The 21,035-nt window shown below is 51.0% G+C and overlaps 5 protein-coding genes across 5 annotated transcripts; 3 read left to right on the forward strand and 2 right to left on the reverse strand.

Annotated features, from left to right (window-relative positions):
• Positions 1–2,657: 2,657 nt before the first annotated feature.
• Positions 2,658–3,190, forward strand: INS49_015042 (uncharacterized protein; the record flags this gene model as incomplete). The annotated part of the gene is made up of 2 exons (XM_043175729.1): positions 2,658–2,866; positions 2,935–3,190. 2 exons carry the CDS (start codon positions 2,658–2,660, stop codon positions 3,188–3,190), a joined length of 465 nt encoding a protein of 154 aa, XP_043020686.1.
• A 1,022-nt stretch (positions 3,191–4,212) lies between these two features.
• INS49_015043 (uncharacterized protein) lies at positions 4,213–6,302 on the forward strand (the record flags this gene model as incomplete). The annotated part of the gene is made up of 3 exons (XM_043175730.1): positions 4,213–4,848; positions 4,968–6,109; positions 6,176–6,302. The coding sequence occupies 3 exons, from the start codon at positions 4,213–4,215 to the stop codon at positions 6,300–6,302; spliced, it is 1,905 nt and encodes a 634-aa protein (XP_043020687.1).
• A 2,345-nt stretch (positions 6,303–8,647) lies between these two features.
• On the forward strand, positions 8,648–14,729 carry INS49_015044 (uncharacterized protein; the record flags this gene model as incomplete). Its single annotated transcript, XM_043175731.1, has 5 exons — positions 8,648–9,346; positions 9,803–10,099; positions 10,168–12,233; positions 12,388–14,480; positions 14,575–14,729. 5 exons carry the CDS (start codon positions 8,648–8,650, stop codon positions 14,727–14,729), a joined length of 5,310 nt encoding a protein of 1,769 aa, XP_043020688.1.
• A 703-nt stretch (positions 14,730–15,432) lies between these two features.
• On the reverse strand, positions 15,433–15,978 carry INS49_015045 (uncharacterized protein; the record flags this gene model as incomplete). Its single annotated transcript, XM_043175732.1, has 1 exon — positions 15,433–15,978. One exon carries the CDS (start codon positions 15,976–15,978, stop codon positions 15,433–15,435), a length of 546 nt encoding a protein of 181 aa, XP_043020689.1.
• Positions 15,979–16,788: 810 nt separating this feature from the next.
• Positions 16,789–17,241, reverse strand: INS49_015046 (uncharacterized protein; the record flags this gene model as incomplete). Its single annotated transcript, XM_043175733.1, has 2 exons — positions 16,789–16,874; positions 16,953–17,241. The coding sequence occupies 2 exons, from the start codon at positions 17,239–17,241 to the stop codon at positions 16,789–16,791; spliced, it is 375 nt and encodes a 124-aa protein (XP_043020690.1).
• Positions 17,242–21,035: the final 3,794 nt, after the last annotated feature.

Consider the following 21,035-nt stretch of genomic DNA (forward strand, 5'->3'; position numbering starts at 1 on the left):
GCGAGGTTGAGAGGAAAGACATGCTCGTGGGCGTTGTTAAAAACCGTTCTCGAACGCCTCGCAAGCGTGCTTGTCAAACAAACATGTCTCATGGCCGAGATTCGGCTGAAACATGGGTCTAATCCGGCTCACGCCGACTGGCAGAGACATGCAGCCAGGAGCAGAGGTGGATCGATGTCAAATGCAGGAACAGCAGTGGTCGTGCGAGTGGACTGCCACCTATGCACCTGCTACTTTCAGCTCGTCGCACAAGCAATACACGCAGTCTCGCCCCCTTGTCCACCAATGAGAAGCTGGGTCGCAGTCTACGTCTCGGATGTCTCTCCCTCGGCCAGAATTTGGATCCAGAGTCCGTCGCCGAGAGACATCTCTCGGACCGCTCATGTTCGACCAGTACGTGGGTAGGTTGAATTTGTTGGTTGGTTGGATGGTTGGTTGAGTCCTGAGAGCCTGCACCTAATTCGTGCCTCTCAACGATACCTGATTTCAGTTAGCATCTGGGTGTTTCAAAAACGACTAAAGGGCTTCCCATGGATATCAAAAGCAATGGCGGAACTAACCCTGGATAGTGAGTTGGACGGCGGGGCTTGGGGGTCTGTAAAACTGCGACATGGGCAGGTGAGGTGTAATTAACACACGTGCATGTCCTCTGCCATGTGCAAGCCGTCCACCAGCTCATCTGGAAGCGACGGAAAACCGCCGTGCTGACTATTGCTGGGTCGACCGAGATGTTTCACCGTGACAATGGATGCCAGTCCCACAATGATACTCAGCTCCGAACGCCACAAATCTCACAAGCGACCCGGACTCAAAGTGACGCCTCGAGCACTTACAAAGTAATCTGGGTGGCGGCGGTCCTTTGTTTCCCGGCCTATCACTTCCTACCCTTCCAGACGTTTTCCAATATGCCGCTTTGCCGTTGGAATCACCCCCACGAGATGGCCACAAATGAGCCATTCTGAGACCCAGATGGCATGAGCCATTGCCTGCCTGTCGGAGATATCACTGCCCTCACACCCGGTTACGGATCGCCGAGGACTGCACACTGCCTAGGTAGCCAGTTATACCAAGAGTCCTGGGCCAGGTGGGCATTGTGGGCAAGGCTCGCTGCAGGTTTTAGAAGGCCGCCCAGCTTCCCGGTCTTGGCTAACAGAGCACACGATGCTTCCGGTTGCGCGACAAAGCACCACCTAGGCATTGAGGTATTCCTGAAGTCATTGTTTTTTCTTTGAAGAATGAAGTTCGCCGTTGAGTTGAGCACCTGTTGTGATGCGGTGCGATCTGCCTGACTTGCACTGCAGCTGCCAGGTGGCTGTGGACACGCCCAGGTTTGTGGCGGCGATGGGGCTTTGAGATCTGTCTCGAGATGCCGGGCTCAAGACCATGGGATGCTGTTCACGGGGTTCGGCTACCATCAGCATAGCACAAGCGTGGGTCTGTCCGAGACTCGTACTGTACCACGATCCCCGGGTATTGACCATCGTAGCTCTGCTGAGGAGTGCTTTCTCGGGCCATGAGAGGTGTGTAGGCTACCTCTAAATTTGACACTGCATCAAAGCCAGTGACCCTGTGGCGTTGATATACTAGCAATGCTCGGAGGTGGAACGACGGACCTCAGCGTCGATTCCTGAGGCTGCCAGAACCGAGATTCCGGCTGCAAATGACCCAGTCCCTGGAACGCCGGACAAGGCAGTGATAGGGCAGCTCCAGGGCGACCTCGGATGGGCAATATCGAGCAATATAAGCCACGGCGTCCGCTGTAGACCCGCGAGTTTTGGGACATGTCGAGCCTCTCTAGCTTCTGAGTTGTGCGTTGACTAGAGAAAGAGTCAGCCGTCATCAACTGATGGACCAGTGGTGGCAACGATGATACGAAGAATGGGCCATTTGTTTTGGCAGATCATAGATATGTCCGACGGTCCTTGAATCGTTCCAAGACAAGCTCGTGTCGTTCGTTGTCATGTGCTCTTCAGTCCGCCAGTACGACGGTTACAATGGAGAGTTCGTGCTGGACGACCCAAATTTGTCTAAGTGCTAAAGCAGTACCTAGCACCTGGCCCTTAAGCCCTGACAACCAGAGGTAGCTACTATCTGTCAGCTCTGTCAGCTGCAGCCTGACCCCTTTGTCCATTATTGCCCTCCCGAAACTTGCTCAAAAAACATGCTCACCTCTGCGAGTCCGGCTCGCATCTTGGCTTCTACCACAGGGCCAGATTTCAGGACTGACCAGCTAGCTGTCCAGGTGGTCAAGTAGGCCTTGTCTGCAGCTGTTGTGACTGCGCATGTTTTACCGTTCTTGATTGGTTCGTGTCCAACTTGACACCGAGTCGACTGCTGTGTAGACATGTGGATGGCACAAGGAACCCTGATGGCCTGGCCACTCCTGACCGCTTCAGTCCATGGGTCACCCGCCCGTGATTGCTATCAATGAGGCAGTTTCCACATGCCGCGTCTTCGGGACGCGGCCAGGCCCTTTTCTCACCCCTTTCTAGTGAATGGGGAGTGGGATATAAACTGCCGACATGTCCCATCAGACACATTTACTGGTGTTCTCCGTCAAGACCGCCTGCCTCTTGACACGAACGAGACCGCCTCGGCACACACCAGACACCCCCTCCTGACTACCTGCACTCTTGCCGCGAAAGAAGTTGTTGACCATGTGCGGAGGAAGCGAGAAAGACCTTCACGACCCTCGGCGCTTCGGAGCCCTCGCAGTGGTGAGCGATCGGTCTGGCCTGGAGCAAGACCTCTCTGGCCGGATTATGTTCTTCAACAACGTGGATTCCAAGAGCACGCTGGCCACCCATGTGAAGTTCATACCAGCGCAGGGCCAGCACATCCGGCACGACTTGACGTTGACCATATTGTAAGCGAGCAATGAAGTCCTTGGCGATATCTCCCGAACCTGCACTGGGTGCTAATTCTGGACCTCAGCTCTACCGGCGACTTGACAGTGCCTGTCTCAGAATGCGAGCAGATTGAAAGTTTCACCCTCCCAATGACCTTGCGTCCCGATATCATGGAACCCAGCCCGCTGGAGTCGAGATTAGGGCAGCAGCTGCTGCTCGAGGTCGGCGGTGATGGAGTCATTGGCAGGCGGATAGCAATATCGTCGCAGGGCCCCTCAAAGACATGCCTGGCCGAGGGTATCGTTGGCTTCAACAGCGGCTCGATAGCTCTGGCTGCATGAGCGCAAGGGACATTCTGGACGCAATAACCTAGAATATCCGCCACCACCCTCAGGAGCGGCAGCAGTGGGGCTGAATCCCCTCGGACTGCGACACGCGCACGTGTGCGATTCCAGGAAACGTGGGTGTGGTCACCATATATGTGGCTCCGGAGTGGTGTAGGATTCGCAGGACATGTCCTGCGAGGCGATGGCCTGGGGCTTGGACGGAAGAGGGAGGTTGCATCTGCATGGAGTTTTCAGGAGTCTGCATCTGGTTCAATCCGTGGCATTTTCACAGGGATCTATTGGGATTAATGATACATGTACTATCTGTACACATAGTAATTTTCGTCGCTGCCTTGTCCGGGATGCGGACATTCTGAGCAGTCATGAACGGAGACCACAAGACGAGGAGGCCCCGAGTCGTAATCGATACACGTTGCGGCCAGCCAATGGACCTCGAGCAAGATTATCTGACATTGGGGTGACGTCAGGTTTCTGCATGCGTCAGTGCGAGCAGAAATGTGCACCTGGCGACTGACTGTCTGCATGGGAAGAAAACTGTTGCCTTAGGCCGCTATCGCTTATCGGCCATGTCATCCGTCCCAGAAAGCGGTGGCCGTGGTTGTGGCAGTGAGAGGAATCAGCCTGGTCAGAAATTTCAGAAGCCAGACCCCACCAACCAACAACCCAACTCGGTCAGTGTGTCCTTGGACAGACCCAACCTGTGAATCCTTACCACTGTGACCCAGGCGGGACTGGCAGACTGTTCCTCCCCTCTTACTCACATTTGCCCCTCCCCACCTCTGGCTCTGGCTCTGCGCTTGATTTTGATTTGCTTCCTCTCCCAAACCCCGATCCCACCACCAGCCGTGGGCATCTTTTTTCTTCCGACCTTGGCCTGCACTTGTTCTCATTGTTTTACAAAGGGTCCAGTCCAAACCACAATACCTTTTCCCTTTCCTTCACCCCTCCTTCCACCACCCCATCTCATTCTTTATCTGATACCCCCGAGTGCCCAGGCACGGTACTCCCTATTCAAGATGATATCGTCATCCAAGGAGAAGAGACTGGCCAAGAAGGCCGCCGAGGGCAAGGCCAAGAAGACGGTTGCTTCCAGGTCCAAGGCCGGTTCCAAGAATGCCAGCGCCGCCGGCTCTGTCAACGGCGATGAAACCCCCCCACAACAGTTCGACGCCAACGGCAACCCCATCGAGGCTGATGAGCCCGCCACCTCCTCCTCCAAGATGGGCGAGGTCCAGCGCCTTACCGAGCAGATGGACAAGTACGGTATCTCTGACCGTGTCACCACCGGCGTCCTCTCCTCCGTCGCCTCCAGCCGCGACGTCAAGATCACCTCCGTCTCCCTGGTCTTCCACGGCCGTGTCCTCATCACCGACAGCACCCTCGAGCTCAACTTTGGTCGCCGCTACGGCCTCCTGGGCGAGAACGGTTGCGGCAAGAGTACCCTTCTCAAGGCCATCGCCGCACGCGAGTTCCCCATTCCGCCCCATGTCGACATCTACCTGCTCAACGAGGGCGCCCCGCCCACCGAGCTTGGCGCCCTCGAGTGGGTTGTCAAGGAGGCCGAGAACGAGATGGCCCGCCTGGAGAACGTTGCTGAGGAGCTCCTCGAGACCGAGGGACCCGACAGCCAGGTCCTGATGGACCTCTACGATGTGCGTTACCGCCTCATTCCCCATCCCCCCCTCTCCCCCTCTCTCCTCGGCTGCCCGGCCGCCCTGCCGCCCTGCAGGTTACTGAGCTCGGCATCTGACTGACATGCGTATCACCATAGCACATGGACAAGATGGACCCCTCGACCTTCGCCACCCGTGCCTCGCTCATCCTGACGGGTCTGGGCTTCAACAAGACCACCATTAACAAGAAGACAAAGGACATGTCTGGTGGCTGGAGGATGCGTGTCGCCCTCGCCAAGGCCCTGTTTGTCAAGCCCACCCTCCTGCTTCTCGACGACCCAACTGCCCATTTGGATCTCGAGGCTTGTGTGTGGCTCGAGGAGTACCTGAAGAAGTGGGAGCGCACACTGGTGCTCGTCTCCCACTCGATGGATTTCCTCAACGGCGTGTGCACCAACATGATCGACATGCGGGAAAAGAACCTCTTCTACTACGGTGGTAACTACGACTCATACGCCAAGACCAAGAGTGAGCAGGACACGAACCAGATGAAGGCCTACCAGAAGCAGCAGGATGAGATCGTCCACATCAAGAAGTTCATCGCCAGTGCCGGTACCTACGCCAACCTGGTGAGGCAGGCCAAGTCCCGACAGAAGATCCTGGACAAGATGGAGGCCGACGGCTTCATCCAGCCTGTCATCCCGGATCGAGTCTTCAGTTTCCGCTTTGCAGACGTCGAGAAGCTGCCCCCTCCCGTCCTGTCCTTTGACGACGTCACCTTCTCGTACTCGGGCGACCCCAAGGACGACCTTTACCGCAACATCGACCTCGGCTTCGACATGGACTCGCGGACGGCGCTGGTCGGCCCCAACGGCGTGGGCAAGTCGACACTGCTCCGTCTCATGACCGGCAAGCTCTCCCCGACGGCAGGCAACGTGAGCAGGCACACGCATCTGAAGCTGGGCATGTACTCGCAGCACTCGGCCGAGCAGCTGGACCTGACCAAGTCGTCGCTCGACTTCGTACGAGACAAGTACCCGGACCGGTCGCAGGACTACCAGTACTGGCGCCAGCAGCTCGGCAAGTACGGCCTGTCTGGGGAGTCACAGACGGCGCTGATCGGCACGCTGTCCGAGGGGCAGAAGAGCCGTATCGTGTTCGCCCTGCTGGCCATCGAGAGCCCCAACATGATCCTTCTCGACGAGCCGACCAACGGTCTGGATATCCCGACCATTGACAGTCTGGCGGACGCTATCAACGCCTTCACCGGTGGTGTCATCGTCGTCAGTCACGATTTCAGGTAAGCGCGCACCCATACCGGCCCATTTTTGGACTTGCGCAACATTTAGCTGACCCTCTGTGACAGATTGTTGGACAAGATTGCAAAGCAGATCCTGGTGTGCGAGAACAAGACCATTAAGCCATGGGATGGCTCGATCGGGCAGTACAAGAACTACCTGCGCAAGAAGATGCTGGCAGCCGGTGCGGTCTGAGCATAGTCAGGCGTGGACGTGGGCCGGCAAATGTGCAAAGGGGTGTCGTACAGGAGACAGAAGAGCGGCCATTTTTTCTTTGTTGGGGCGGGTATAGAAGTTGTGCATGCATGCAAGCATCCCAAGGGCCCCTCGATAGAATGGCTGATGCACTGGATGGCCCTCTCCAGAGTAGGGGAGACTGGCCCAAGGAGGCATAGGGATGGATGTTCTGCATAGGAACAAGGAGGCCGAGGGGCGTCCGGCTGCAAAACAGAGAAGCAGTGCGAGGACAGCTTGAGGCGGCCTCCAGTTGCGGTATGGGCAGGCGTTTCAAATTTGAAATAGAAGTTCTCACCACAGAAGGTGTCTCCGAATCTATGTTCTGGAATGCAAAGAATGACTTGAGTAGCAGCAGGACGTGGTTCTCAGTAACACAGCCGGTCAGCATTGGTCGGTATTTCTGTTGCACTAGGTAGGCATGTGTGATATCTACCTCCCTACCAACCTAGGTAACAGTACCTACCTAGGTAAGATACCGGGTCCGAGTGGCAGAGTGCCTGTGCCCCTGGCAGGGCTGGGTGTCCCTGTCCCCGGTCCCTGGCCAGGCCAGTCAGTGCTGGCAGGCTGGTCTGGGCTGTCTGGCTTTTTGGGGAGTGAGCCTCAGCTTGGGCCACGGTCTAGCTCCTTTCCGGCCTAGCGTACCGTTCCCCGTCCCCACCAGGACCTCTGGGACCCGATCAGATGCTGGCCGACAAGACTGGGGACGGGAGACTTTGTCTGCCCATGGGAAAAGATAGACAAGACACACAGCAGCCAGACAGTCAGACAGTTGCGGAGTAGAGGGTGATCAGCGAATCCCAACAATCAGTCATTCAGTCAATCATCAGCCCTTCAGCCCCGTCTAGAGCATCTCGAGTGCCCCTTTGCCGTGTCTTGTGTCCCGTAGCTATCCTGTAGTGGCTGTCACTCGTGGTGGTGCATCATGATCCGTTGCCGGACCGTTCTCACCAGCATCAATAATCAACACCAGCGCACCAGCCAACAGGCGCAGACGGCATCGTCGCCACCGACGGCTGTCAGCACCCGCTAACCCCATCCCCCATCCTGCACCCCACCCGACACGTTCCTCATCAGCTCGACCATCCCGTCCTTCGCCTGGGCTTGTGGTCTATCTTGATGCCTCTGGCAGTGGTGCTGCCCTCGAGACCCCAACACTGCCGCGTTTCGTATAATTGCCTCAGCGCGAGACTAGAAACTCTGCTGCAGCTCAGCCCAGCTCCGTTAGCTCAGCCGGCAGTAGTCTTGTTCGTGGGCGCTCGGTAGTGACAACTGGCATTGACATGTCACGGTTGGCCGTGTTGCCGCTCTGATATCTAGCAGCACGTCACCGCAGGCAAGGCCATAAACCAAAAGACGAGGGAGCGAGGAAGGGGAAGAGAAAAGAACAACAAGAGCTTGCTCTCGTGGTTGCTTATTCCTTACCGGCAGTCTTGCTGGTCCACCCGTCCGCTCGTTCGCACACAGGCACCCGGGGCCGGCGAGATTTCGGGCCCAGCCCTGCAAAGGCAAAGGCAAGACAAGACAGGACCAGACCCAGACACCGAGATCGATTGCGATTCTCGATTCTCGATTCTGCGCTAGCCGCACGAGATCCTCCTCCCTCGTGCACACACACCCACACCCATATCCACGCACACACACGACTCGACTCGGGTCGACTCGACACCAATCGACAAGAGGTGATCTGACCCGACCCATCTCATCCCATCCCATCCCCATCCCTCCTCCTCCACCACGCCGAACCGAACCGACGGTCCCGCCCACGCCGCAACATCTCGTCAACACCAAGCTCCGCCCACCCGCGATACTTCCCCATCCATCCATCGCCTTCCATCAACGTGCCGGCTGAGTCCATACTCCTGCCTGTCGACCACCGTTAGTCGTCTTCGACACGCTGCTTGGCATTGCCTCAACCAAGCATCTTCTAATCCCAAGCGCCCATTCCCCCCGTCTTGCAGGCAGACAGTCCGTCAGTCCGTCAGCCAGCCAGCCAGTCTGTCCATCAACCAGTGATACATCACGATTGGCAAGGTTGCCCGCCCGTGGCCCATCTCGGACAATCATCCCCTCCACACACCACGACCAAGTCGATCTCGAGCCTAGCCCAACTGCATCCCCCGTCACCTCGTTGACTTGCCCACAACACGGTGCGGATGGGTTGTCCCTGGCATCCCAAGAAAAGACAAGATAGGAGAGATCTGGTGCCGGCTCTCTAGAGCAGGGCGACGGAAGGGTCGATAACACAGCCAGGCCGATCGCAGCCAGCGAAAAGGGAGCGGGAGCCGCAGCCACCTGAGGTCAAGATGGAGTCAAATTTCCACTCGACGGTGCTGCAGAGACCGCCCAGCCTGCACGACTACGAAGACCAGCAACGCGACCGTGACCGTGAGCGGGAACGAGAGCGGGAACGCGGCAGCGAGAGGCGACACCGCGACATTCTGAATCCGGTCCAGCAGGGCGACAACAACACCAACCCGCCACCTGGACCAGGCTCGCATGCACCCGGACAGCAGCAGCAACATCCACACCAACCGCCGCCACGGCACTCGTTTAGTCTGCGATCACCAACCCAGCCCGACTTCCACCACGCGGCGCCGCCTCACTTCCCGGGCTCCAGCTCTGCCTCTCCCTCGTCAGCGCCCTCCGCCAGCGCCGCCGCAAACACCAACGCCAGCACCAGCACCAGCACAAATGGCACCGGCTCGGGCACCCGCTCGCTTCTGCACAACCCGTTCCTGACGTCCTCGGCTGCGCCGCCATCCCTCCCCCCACCAGTCCACCCATCAAGCATCGCACCTCCTCGGTCGCCCCTGCACGCGCCGCCCGTCTTTTATCCCCACGACATGCGCGACCATCGCGACTCTCCGCGCGAGAAGACGGCCGGGAGCTTCTACGACCCTACTACCGACACCACTACCTCCACCAGCGACCGGAGGGTGAGCGACTCCGGCTCAGCCTGGCATAACGCGACCCAGGCTTCATCGGCATCGTCAGCATCAAAGGTAAGCAAGACCTGCCCCCAAGAATCCAGAAATTCAAGTATCCAAGCAAGCCCATCGAGCAATCAAGTCTGGCTGCCTGGCTGCGTGAATGCTTGCTGCTTGCAGCTTGCATGGTCGTGGCCGGCAACGCTTTTCTTTTTGACGGGTGCCAATGCGTCCGACACACGCCAAACCACGCCCCTCCACAACCGCGCCATGTTGGCAACTCTGACCAGCAATGCCGCTGGGCCAAGTGGTCCATCCTGTTCATCACAAGACCATCCTTCGTCAAATCACCCAAACCCGTCAATTCTTCCCGCTCCCAAAAGGCAAGAAAAAAAAATCCCAGCACCCCGTCTTTGACGTCGTGATCCATCCACCATCGTCTTTGTCAACCTGCACGCCAGACCCTTTTCCCACTTTGTACCTCCATCACCCGCGGGCATTTGCTAACCAATCTTACTCCGCCCTTTGCAGCCTCGCGATCCACTGAACAGGGACTACGACTATCCCCCACAGCCATCCGTCGATCGTTCTCCTTATTACAAGGGCAGCTACACTTCTCCTGTCGCTGCAACCTTCCCGCCGCGGAGCCCGGTTTCTCATTCCCATCCAGCTGCAGGATCCATCAGCCCGCCCGCTGGAGCGCGCGCGATGGCATCGCCCAATGTGTTACAGTCTGCGCTGTCAGCCGGCACCACTTCAAATGGCAACCCGGTGCAACACTCGCCACCTGCTCCTTCTGTGCTCCAAGCACCCGCTCCCCCCACAAGTGTAAGCAATCCAGGGAAACCTTGCCGCCCTCTCCATACCCTACGCGGTCTGACTGTTATTCGCTCCAGACTCCCAGCCGGAACGTCATGTCCTTCGACAACATCCTCTCCAGTGCAGAAACCGATCTGAGGCCACGGGATCCATCACCCCCGGCCAGCATTTCGGAGCCTGCTGTTAAGGAGGAGAAGTCAGAAGAGCCAGAGAAGATTGAGCGGAAGAAGCCCGCCAGGAAGCCCAGGCAGCCCCGCGTGTCGGACATTAAGAACTCCGAGCCCTCGTCCAAGGGGAGCTCCAGGCGATCGTCTTCCCACAAGGAGAAGGAGTCGCCCGTCGCGGCCCGCGTCCCTGCAAAGCGTACGGCAAACGGCCAGCCTAAGGTAGGCGGCTTTTCCGCGAGCAAGGAGAAGAAGATCAAGGACCAGATGGACCAGATGGATGTCGACCCCATCGAGGCCGAAGGGTTTGATGCGGACGAGGAGCGGTTTGTCTGGCGCCAGCGGGCACAGAGACGGCGGCGTGCCATGGAGGGTCGGGAGGATAGGCTTCACTCCTCACGCAGGTCCAACCTGGCCAGGGACAGCATCCTGCACCTGAGCCTGCACACAGACCTGGGCAAGCGCAGGTACGACGACATGTACTACGATGACGCGCTGCAGAAGGTGCGCGACCAAGAGGTCATCGCCGAGAAGGAGCGAAAGAAGGACATGCAACGCAAGCGCCGACGCGAGAAGTCTATGGCGGTCACCATCGAGCAGAAGGAAACGGCCCTCGCCAAGGCCCAGGCTGCTGAGCTGGCCGGCGACGAAGCGGAGCGCATCAAGCACCTCCGTGAGGCCGAGCGCGCCAACAAAAAGGCACAGCAGACGAAGCTCATCCTGCAAAAGGGCATCAAGGGACCAGCGCGGAACCTTCCTCCGATTGAGGTCAACCTTGAGGGCGGCATCATGTCGACATTCCAGGCGAGCGACATGGAGCCCGGCAAGGGCAAGGGCAAAGCTCGAGGCGGTCCGCGACCGAAGAAGTCAAAGGAGCAGAAACAGGCCGAGAAGGATAGTGCGCTGGCTGCCCAGGCTGCCTTGGACGCCGGTGAGGCGCTGCCGACCAAGGAGGAGACAAAACAGATCCGCATCAGGCTCAAGAAGGACAAGGCCCCGAAGGAAGACGCCGTTCAGGACCCAGAGGTCGTCGAGCCAAAGGAGCCCAAGGAGAAGGAGAAGGTTGTCGAGGAGCCCAAGGACCCCCTCGAGACCAAGTTCCAGACCAAGGGCTTCAACCAGATCTACGACCAGATCTGGCGAGATCTTGCCCGCAAGGACGTCAACAAGGTCTACAGGCTCGCAACTGAGTCGTATGGCACCAAGGCCTCCAACCTCAAGAAAACGGCTATTCTCGCGTCCAAGGAGGCCAAGAGGTGGCAGATGCGGACCAACAAGGGGACCAAGGACCTGCAGGCTCGCGCCAAGCGCGTCATGCGTGACATGATGACCTTCTGGAAGCGCAACGAGCGCGAGGAGCGAGACCTGCGCAAGGCTGCCGAGAGGCAGGAGCTCGAGAACGCCCGCAAGCAGGAAGCAGACCGAGAGGCCGCCCGGCAGAAGCGGAAGCTCAACTTCCTCATTTCCCAGACGGAGCTGTACTCGCACTTTATCGGGAAGAAGATCAAGACACACGAGGTCGAGCGCAGCACAGACAATCCCGACATCGCCACCGAGGACGCCGCTCCAGATCCCAATGCGGTCGACGTTGACGATGACGGCACTGCCACGTCGGGGGTGAAGGTCACTAGGTTCGAGAACCTCACCTTCGAGGAGGAGGACGAAGAAAAGCTCAAGGAGATCGCGAAGGCCAATGCTGCGCACGCTCTCGCAGAAGCTCAGCAGAAAGCCAGGGATTTCAACAAGGACGACGAGCCTGACGAGGACGGGGAGATGAACTTCCAGAACCCAACGGGAATGGGCGAGGTCGAGATTGAGCAGCCCAAGCTACTCAATGCTCAGCTCAAGGAGTACCAGCTGAAAGGCCTCAACTGGCTGGCCAACCTGTACGAGCAAGGCATCAACGGCATCCTGGCCGACGAAATGGGCCTCGGCAAGACAGTGCAGTCAATCTCGGTCATGGCTTATCTGGCGGAGAAGTATGACATATGGGGCCCATACCTGGTCGTTGCCCCGGCGTCGACTCCACAACTGGGAGCAAGAGCTTCGCAAGTTCGTGCCCGAGTTCAAAATTCTCCCGTACTGGGGCACCGCAGGGGACCGGAAGACTCTTCGGAAGTTTTGGGACCGCAGGCACAACACGTACAAGAAGGATGCCAGCTTCCATGTCATGGTCACGTCCTACCAGCTAGTCGTGTCTGACGTTGCTTACTTCCAGAAGATGAAGTGGCAGTACATGATCCTCGACGAGGCCCAGGCCATCAAGAGCTCCCAGAGCTCCCGGTGGAAGTGCCTGCTGGGTTTCCACTGCCGGAACCGTCTGCTGCTGACTGGCACCCCCATTCAGAACAATATGCAGGAGCTCTGGGCCCTGCTGCACTTCATCATGCCGTCGCTGTTCGACTCACATGACGAGTTCAGCGAATGGTTCTCCAAGGACATCGAGTCTCACGCGCAGAGCAACACGAAGCTCAACGAAGACCAGCTCAAACGTCTGCACATGATCCTGAAGCCTTTCATGCTTCGTCGCGTGAAGAAGCATGTCCAGAAGGAACTTGGTGACAAGATTGAGACGGATGTCTTCTGCGACCTCACATATCGTCAGCGCGCTTACTACAGTAACCTGCGCAACCAGATCAGCATCATGGACCTCATTGAAAAGGCAACCACTGGCGATGACACAGACTCTGGCACGCTGATGAACCTCGTCATGCAGTTCCGCAAGGTCTGCAACCACCCCGACCTCTTCGAACGTGCCGAAACAACATCACCGTTCTTCACCGGCTATTTTGCCGAGACCGCCTCGTTCATCCGCGAGGGAAACAATGTGCCGGTGGCGTACTCGACGCGAAGCTTGATCGACTATGAGCTGCCCAAGCTTGTCTGGCGAGACGGTGGCAGGCTGTACAAGGCCGGCGGCGATAACCAGAAGGCTGGGTTCCGCAACAAGTACCTGCAACACATGATGAACATATGGACACCCGACAATGTTCGCGAGAGCCTCGGCGGCAGTGACTCGTTCTCGTGGCTGCGCTTTGCCGACACAAGCCCTCAAGAGGTGTACAACGCAAGCCATCAGGATGTGTTCGCCCGTGCTGTCGAGCTGTCGAGGCGGAAGAACCGGTTGTCGTACATGGATGTCGCCTACGACGAGCAAGAGGACCGAGGCTATACCCCTGCCCACGCACTGTTTCAGGTCAAGCAGCGAAACGACCGCAAAGCGCTGGCCGACATCACGGACAAGGGCGTCATGAGCAGCCTCGTGAACGTGGCTCGAGAGACATACCATGACGCCGGGTTTGGCCACCTCGAGCCAGCTGGTCGGCCTGGGGCAGCCGCGCCACCGATCGAGGTGGTCTGCAACAGCCGCGGGGCCAACATCGAACGGGAAGACACCCTGTTCAATATCCCGATGCGCAGGGCACTGTACGAGCCCAACTTCGAGGAGCAGAAGGCCTTCATCACGCAGAAGATCCCCAGCGAGAGCATGCCCGTGTACGGGCTGTTGCCGTCCCCAGACAACGAGAAGAAGCGCTTCACAAATGTTGCCGTGCCGTCAATGCGGCGCTTCGTCACGGATTCCGGCAAGCTTGCCAAGCTGGATGAGCTGCTCTTCAAGCTCAAGGAGCAAGGCCACCGCGTGCTCCTGTACTTCCAGATGACGCGCATGATCGATTTGATCGAGGAGTATCTGATGTACCGCAACTACAAGTTCTGCCGTCTCGACGGCTCGACCAAGCTCGAGGACAGGCGTGACACGGTGCATGACTTCCAGACCCGGCCCGAGATCTTCATCTTCCTGCTGTCCACCCGCGCCGGTGGTCTCGGCATCAACCTGACGTCTGCGGACACGGTCATCTTCTACGACTCGGATTGGAACCCGACCATCGACTCGCAGGCCATGGATCGCGCCCACCGTCTCGGTCAGACCAGGCAGGTCACGGTGTACCGCCTCATCACCCGTGGCACGATTGAGGAGCGAATCCGCAAGCGGGCTCTGCAGAAGGAAGAAGTGCAGCGCGTTGTCATATCAGGAGGTGGCACTGGTGCTGGTGTCGACTTCTCGGGTCGTAGGACGACGGAGAACCGCAACAAGGACATTGCCATGTGGCTCGCTGATGACGATGACGCGGTGGAGAAGATGATCGAGCGTCGCGAGCAGGAGCTCATGGCCAGCGGCGAGTACGAGAAGAAGAGGGAAGGGCGGCAGGAAGAAGAAGGATGCCGTCTCTCTGGACGACATGTATCACGAAGGTGAGCAATCTGTTTGGCCTCTGTCATCAGCAAGTCTCTTGAAACTAACGATTGTTCATTTTGTAGGCGAGGGGCACTTTGACGACAACAACAAGGCGTCGGGGACAGCAACCCCGACCGAGGCGCCCGCAGCTAGCGGCAAGAAGAAGGGCAAGGGCTCAAAGAAGGCCAAAACGGCCAAACAGCGTCTTGCTATTGCTGACGGCGAGGTTGACGCCTAGACGGTGTGCTGGTCGCATACTCGTCCGTCCCGTTTGGGCTACTTGGCTTGGGTGTTGAGAGGAGTTGGCATGCTGCAGTCATACACACACACACACACACACACCCTGCACTTGGTCTGTTTTCTTGGTTGATTATCTTTTCGTGGGGTAACATGACTGCGAACAAAAGAAAAAGAGGATGACCCCATGCATCTGCAGACTCGTAGTTTGAATCGGATGGGGGAGGGGAGGAGTCGGTGGGTCGGTCGTTTTCACAGTCATTGTCAGTCATGAGGCAAAAGAATGACCGAGGGTCTGGCAGCCAGGCTTAGATGAAGATTCGACGTAGACGGGCCCAAATGAGGCGGCTCATGCCACGCTACGTCACGAACTGTACCAATAGATTAATAGACAGACAATGCGGAAAGATGGCGGTATTCAGTACATTGATTTCCATGAGTTGGTGAGCGAGCTTCAACACAGCTGCACAAATGTTGGGCGTGTTGAGCCAGCCTCGCCAAGACCGGTAGGCTCATTGCAACAAACAGCTAAGAAGCGTGGAATTGTCACGATAGCAGTAGTAAATAGACGAAACATGGCACGACGGAAACACCCTGATCAACATCCGCCGTTGGCCCTTGTCTCACACCTCCAGTAGAGAGCACACATACACACACACACAGCTTGACAACATGGCATTACAGTCAGCCTGCCCGAGCAACGCTCACAGGCTTGCAGCCAGCGCAAGCACACCGGCAGCAAGGGCGCCGGCGCCGCGCACGTAGTTCATCCACCACCACCGCCTCAGCAGAGCCTCGACGTCGCCCGCCGACACCTTGTCCTTGGCGCCGACCTCGCGGGCGACGCTGATCAGCCTCTCGTTGACGGGCATCACCACCACGCGCGTCCAGGCTAGGGTGGCCACCACCAGACCCGCGGCAACGGAAAAAGCCAGGCTCTTGCTGAGACCCGTTCCCAGGACGCCAGCGCCAACGCCAACGCCAACGCCGCCGACAGGGGATGGCGAGGGTGAGGGCGAGGTATAGGCCAGGTAGCCGAAGGAGGTGATACCGGCGGCGGCCAGGGGGACGACGACCTTGATGCCGTCGTGGTACAGCCTGTCGAACATGCGGGCCGAGGTCTGCTTGTCGAGCTTGTACATGAGCGGCACGAACAGTGTCGAGGTGCTGATGTTGAAGCCCGAGAGCATGAGGGTGGACGTGATGCCCACGAGGCTGGCGGTGGGGCGGAGGAGGGTAGTGTCGGCCATTGTTGCTGGACTTGGGCGGTTGGTATCACTGGGGTTTTTTCTTTATGAGACGATAACAGATGGCTGTCTTGTATTCGATCAGGTTGGAAATGCCTCACCAGCCGGGGGCCGGAATACCTGGAGCTCCCTCGATATCTGACACACTACTCTTCGTTAGAACGGGCGGACGCTAGCACTAGCTGGGGAATCGCCTGTGGCATGCGATGCCCATCTATGATGACTGCTGGAACTTGCCAATGCTTTCCACTTACATAATTTTGTAACTAATACCGCAATTCCACAGCTATTCTGTGTGTCTCACTGGTAATCCTGTTCTGTAGTAACCTGAAGTTGGCGTGGCTTCGTGTTGGACAATGGAGCACAAGTAACCACACTCTGTACAGACGGTGTCGCGATTTGGTTGTCATTACTGTATTCATAAAGGCAGTAGTATCTTTGAGTTAAAGACTGACAGAACCGTTGGCTGTGTCTTGGACCAGGCCCTTAACTCACTTCCGCCCAGCTTCGTAGCCCAGGCTAGTCTTCTACCGACTTGTGATATCAAGTTCTGGGCAGGCCAAGCAGCCCCCTCTCGGCTGTGCCGCAGTATTCCCAGCAGCTTACACCAGCATTGGGTGTCCAAACATGTCTTCAGGTGTTTGTGTGCCTTGTGTAGCCATTCCTGTGTCGAGAAGCCTCTGAGCTACCAAGAAGAAGCGCTGCCACTGTTCAGGCGTGAGCCCATGTTGCGTGGTCCTTGTATCCCCACGAGCTCTGTCCCGTGTGTGTGACGGGGTGATATCGTAGTCTGTGATCCCGCAGGACACTTGCTCATGAGATATCCATCTTCTCCAGCGCCTCCATGGCCGCGTTCCTCTCCGTCTTGAGCTGCTTCTTGGAGCTCTTGTCCTCGGCGTCTGTCAAGGGCATATCAGTCAGCACATGCTGTATTATACACTCGGTGTTTTGCACCACAGCACTCAAGGACTACTAACCCTTCATCTCAACCTGGGACTTCTTCTCCTCCTCCTCGCGCTTCCTCCTGATGGCGTGGGCCATCTGCTTCTCCAGCTTGCGGGCCTTCTTGCTGCTCAGGGCCCTATTGGGCCCGCTGGTGGGCAAGAGACCGGTGCGCGCGCCACGCTTCGCATCGGCCCTGGCGACGCGGTCGGGCAGGCGGGCAGAGTCGGTGGCTTGGAGGGTCACCTTGCGGGCTTTGGCGCGGAGGGCTCGCTGCCGGTTGCGCGAAATGCAGTTTGGGTTCTTGACGGACGCGGAAGGCATCTTGGTTGACCGTACTCGAAGATCTTGGGTTGACTGGGTTGAATTGAATTGCTGAACGACGTTGTCTCTTGGGCGAGGTAGAGGTCGACAGCGTGTGGACGGAGAGGTTCTGCATCCAGAGGGTACTCCAGAGCGTCGGCCATTGGAGTCGGGGAATCTTTTTGGTGGGTCCTCGCGATAAGCGGCTTATCTTGGTCCCTACAGTGGAACCGGCCCATCCACTGTCTGTCTCAAACGAAGTAATGCCCCCCCCTTGTCGTTTTGGTTAGCTATCCCCCCTTGCATTAAAATTTAGCTATAAACACAGAATACGCACTAAGATTCTTATAAATACCCTTATTAACATTACTTAATATACTTAATTTAGCAAAAAAAAAGTTATTATAATAAGTAGCTATTACTTATTAAGTATAAAATTATAAATATTATAATTTTATTTACACTTAAACTTATTATTATTAAATAAATAGCTATAAGCTAAATTTTAATATAATAAGATAATAATTTAATAATATTAAAGAAGAGTTATAATTATAAATATTATAATGCTAAATATATTTTTATTATTATTATTAAATATTATTAAATTAAAGTAATAAGCTTTAAAAATATATAATATTTTTTAATATAGCAAGCCCTTTAAGCATTATTAATGCCCTTTTATTACCATATAAAAGCTTAAAAAATTTTTCCTTAATAAGCTAAATATATACTTTAATAAAATATAATGCTTTTTTGCTAAGGTATATTAAATTAACTATTTAATAAAAATTTTTATAAAAGCTCTTAAGGCATGTAATTAAATTAATAAGCAAATATATATATTAACTTAGCAATATAATAAAGACCTTTAAAGCTATTACCTTTTTAAGATTTTTAAGCTATAATATATTGCTAAGATATTTATTTTTTATAATAAATTAAAACTTAATAAGCATAATAATATAAAAAGAATAAGCTAAGCATTATTAAGGTATATTTTTTAAGTTAAGAGTTTTCTTAAATAAAGCGCTTACTTTTATTTATTATTAATAATTATAATTAGCAATCTTTTTAATATTATAATATATAAGGGGCATATAATAAAGGAGTTTTTTTTAATATAGCTTTTTAAGAAAGTTTTCCCTTAAATTATTACGGTTTAGGCTTTACTTATTATAATTAATTAGTGGGCTTTGGCCCTATAAGAATAAGCTTTAGCATGGATATAAATAAAAAGTAAATCTTTTCCTTTATACTTTAAATATAAACCTTATTTAAATACTTTATAATAAATAACCTAAGGCTAACCCATAATATATATTTAAAGTCTTCTTATATTATAAACCTATAATATAATTATATAAAATTTAATATAGCAAGACTTAAAAAAAATAATAATAGCCTATTAAGCCCTTTCTTATTTAAAGGAACTCTTATTTTAAGAATACTTAGCAACTTAGCTAATAAAAATAAGGGCTAAATTTACAATAAATAAAAAGGTAATTAACGTTAAAAAAGCTTAATTCTTTTATATATTTAATTAACTAGGAACTTTTTATAATTACTTTTTACTTTATATTAATTTTATAAAAATATTTAAGAAATAGCTAAAAAGCTTCTTAAAAAAGGTTTGCCTTGCGCTTAAAAATCCTTTTAAGTAAAAGCATATTAAGCTTAACTTAATTATATTATAGCAGCGCTATAAAAAGGAAATAATAAAATTTCTTACTTAATTTAATTAATTAGCTTATATAACAAAAGCTTAAAGTTAATTAAATAAATATAAAATATTATTAATAATTAATAACTTAACTTTTATAATAAAAGCTTAGCTTAATTATAAGAAATAGCTAAATATATTTAAGGCTTTTTACTTTGCTTTATAATAATATAAGGGCATTTTTAATATTATAATAAGGAAAAATAATACTTAACCTTAAAATAGCAAAGTAATAAATATTAATATTATAATAATTTTAATAAACAAAGTTAAATATTTTATATATAGCTAACTTAACTATTATAAGCGCAATTACTCTAATTATTATAAAAAAATAAAAATATAGCTTTTATTAATTAAGATTAATAAGAAAAAGGAGTTTATTTAAGGGAATGCAAAATTTTTTTTATAAGGTAAGGCTTAAAAGCAATACTAGCTTAACGCTAGCTTAAACTTAAAGTAAATTAGCTATATGCTAATTAATTTAGCCTTATAAAAATGCTTAAAATTTAAGAAATTCCCATTAATAAAGTAAATTACTTATAATTAAACGCTAATTAATTATAAATTATATAATAAATCTATAATTTTAAGGTTTTAAGTAAGAAAGCTTATATAAAAGGCTTGCATTAAAGGATTATAAAAATATTATTAGCTTAATTATTAACTTATACTTAAATAATTATTTTTTATTAACTTACTTTAGCTAATATATTAAATTATAAAAGCTAAAGTATATTAATTATAAATAATAAGCTAAGCTTTTAATATAATTAAAAAATATTAAAGTATAATTAAATGGCTAGGTAAAGAATAATATTTAATTTATAATTAAATCATAATATTCTTTATTTTTTATTATATAACTACCCTTTAAGGCCTGCCATAAGGACTTAAAAAAAAATATATTATGATTTAAGCTTTGCTTATTATAATTAATTAATAAGCTTTAGCCTTATAAGAATAAGCTTTAATATAAGTATAAATAGAAAGTAAATCTTTTCCTTTGCACTTTAAATATAAACCCCATTTAAACACCTTACGGCAAACAACCCAAGGCTAGCTCATAATATAAATAAATATTTATTTAAGCCCTTAATTAATCCTTATAATGAATAATGCCTTATAGCATTATAATTACGCTATTTATATAATTATTAAGATAAGGGATATTTAATTAATATATTTATTATTATATTTTCTTAATTTTAATTTAATTAAAATATATTTTAAGAATTTAAAAAAGTATATTTATTATTAATATTAATATAAAATAAATAATTATAATAATAATAAAAAATTTATAGGTTTTTTATACTTAAGCGCTTTAAAGATTAATTAATATATAAAGATAATTAAGGGATATTTTTATTATATATATATATTAAAGAAGAGATTTAAAGGTAATGATAGCAATAAAGGGTAATAAAAATACTATATAATTAAAAAAAAAGCAAAAAAAGTAATATTAATAAAAAGAAAAAAGTATTGCAATAAGGTTATTTATAGTAAGTTTTTTAATAATAAGGAAGTTAATAAAAAAAAAATATTATTAAAGTAATTAAAAAGGGATAGCTAATAATTTATTATAAGAAATATATTTAATTTTCTTAATTAACTCTTTAAATATTTAAATAAATACTCTTTTTTTATATGTAATTACTTTATTAACTCTTTTATTAACTATATTACTCTTTTTTTTGTAAATAATATTAATTAAATGCTTAAAATTTATTAAAAAATGCCTTAAATTTACTCTTTAACGTTAATATATTACTAGCTAATATTAAAGGACTTCTTGCTTATTAAAAATTATAATTTTTATCTTATATTAACGTTAATAATAATAATAAGCCCTTCTTTTCCTTATCGCTCTTAAAAAGCTTAAAGAAGTCCTTCCTTTCCTTTAAATATAGCTTTATAAGCTTTTTAATTAATTTAATATTATTTAAGCTCTTTTTATTAAATTAAATATCTTTCTTTAAGTATAAGGCTTAAAGATTAATGCCCTTATGCTTTATAACCTTTTATAACTTTATTAATTACCTCCTTTTTGCTAATATATAAAAATACTTTTATAAAGCCTTAAATA

This window comes from Diaporthe citri (assembly GCF_014595645.1).
Source record: "Diaporthe citri strain NFHF-8-4 chromosome Unknown scaffold_8, whole genome shotgun sequence".
Classification (NCBI taxonomy): Eukaryota; Fungi; Ascomycota; class Sordariomycetes; order Diaporthales; family Diaporthaceae; genus Diaporthe; species Diaporthe citri.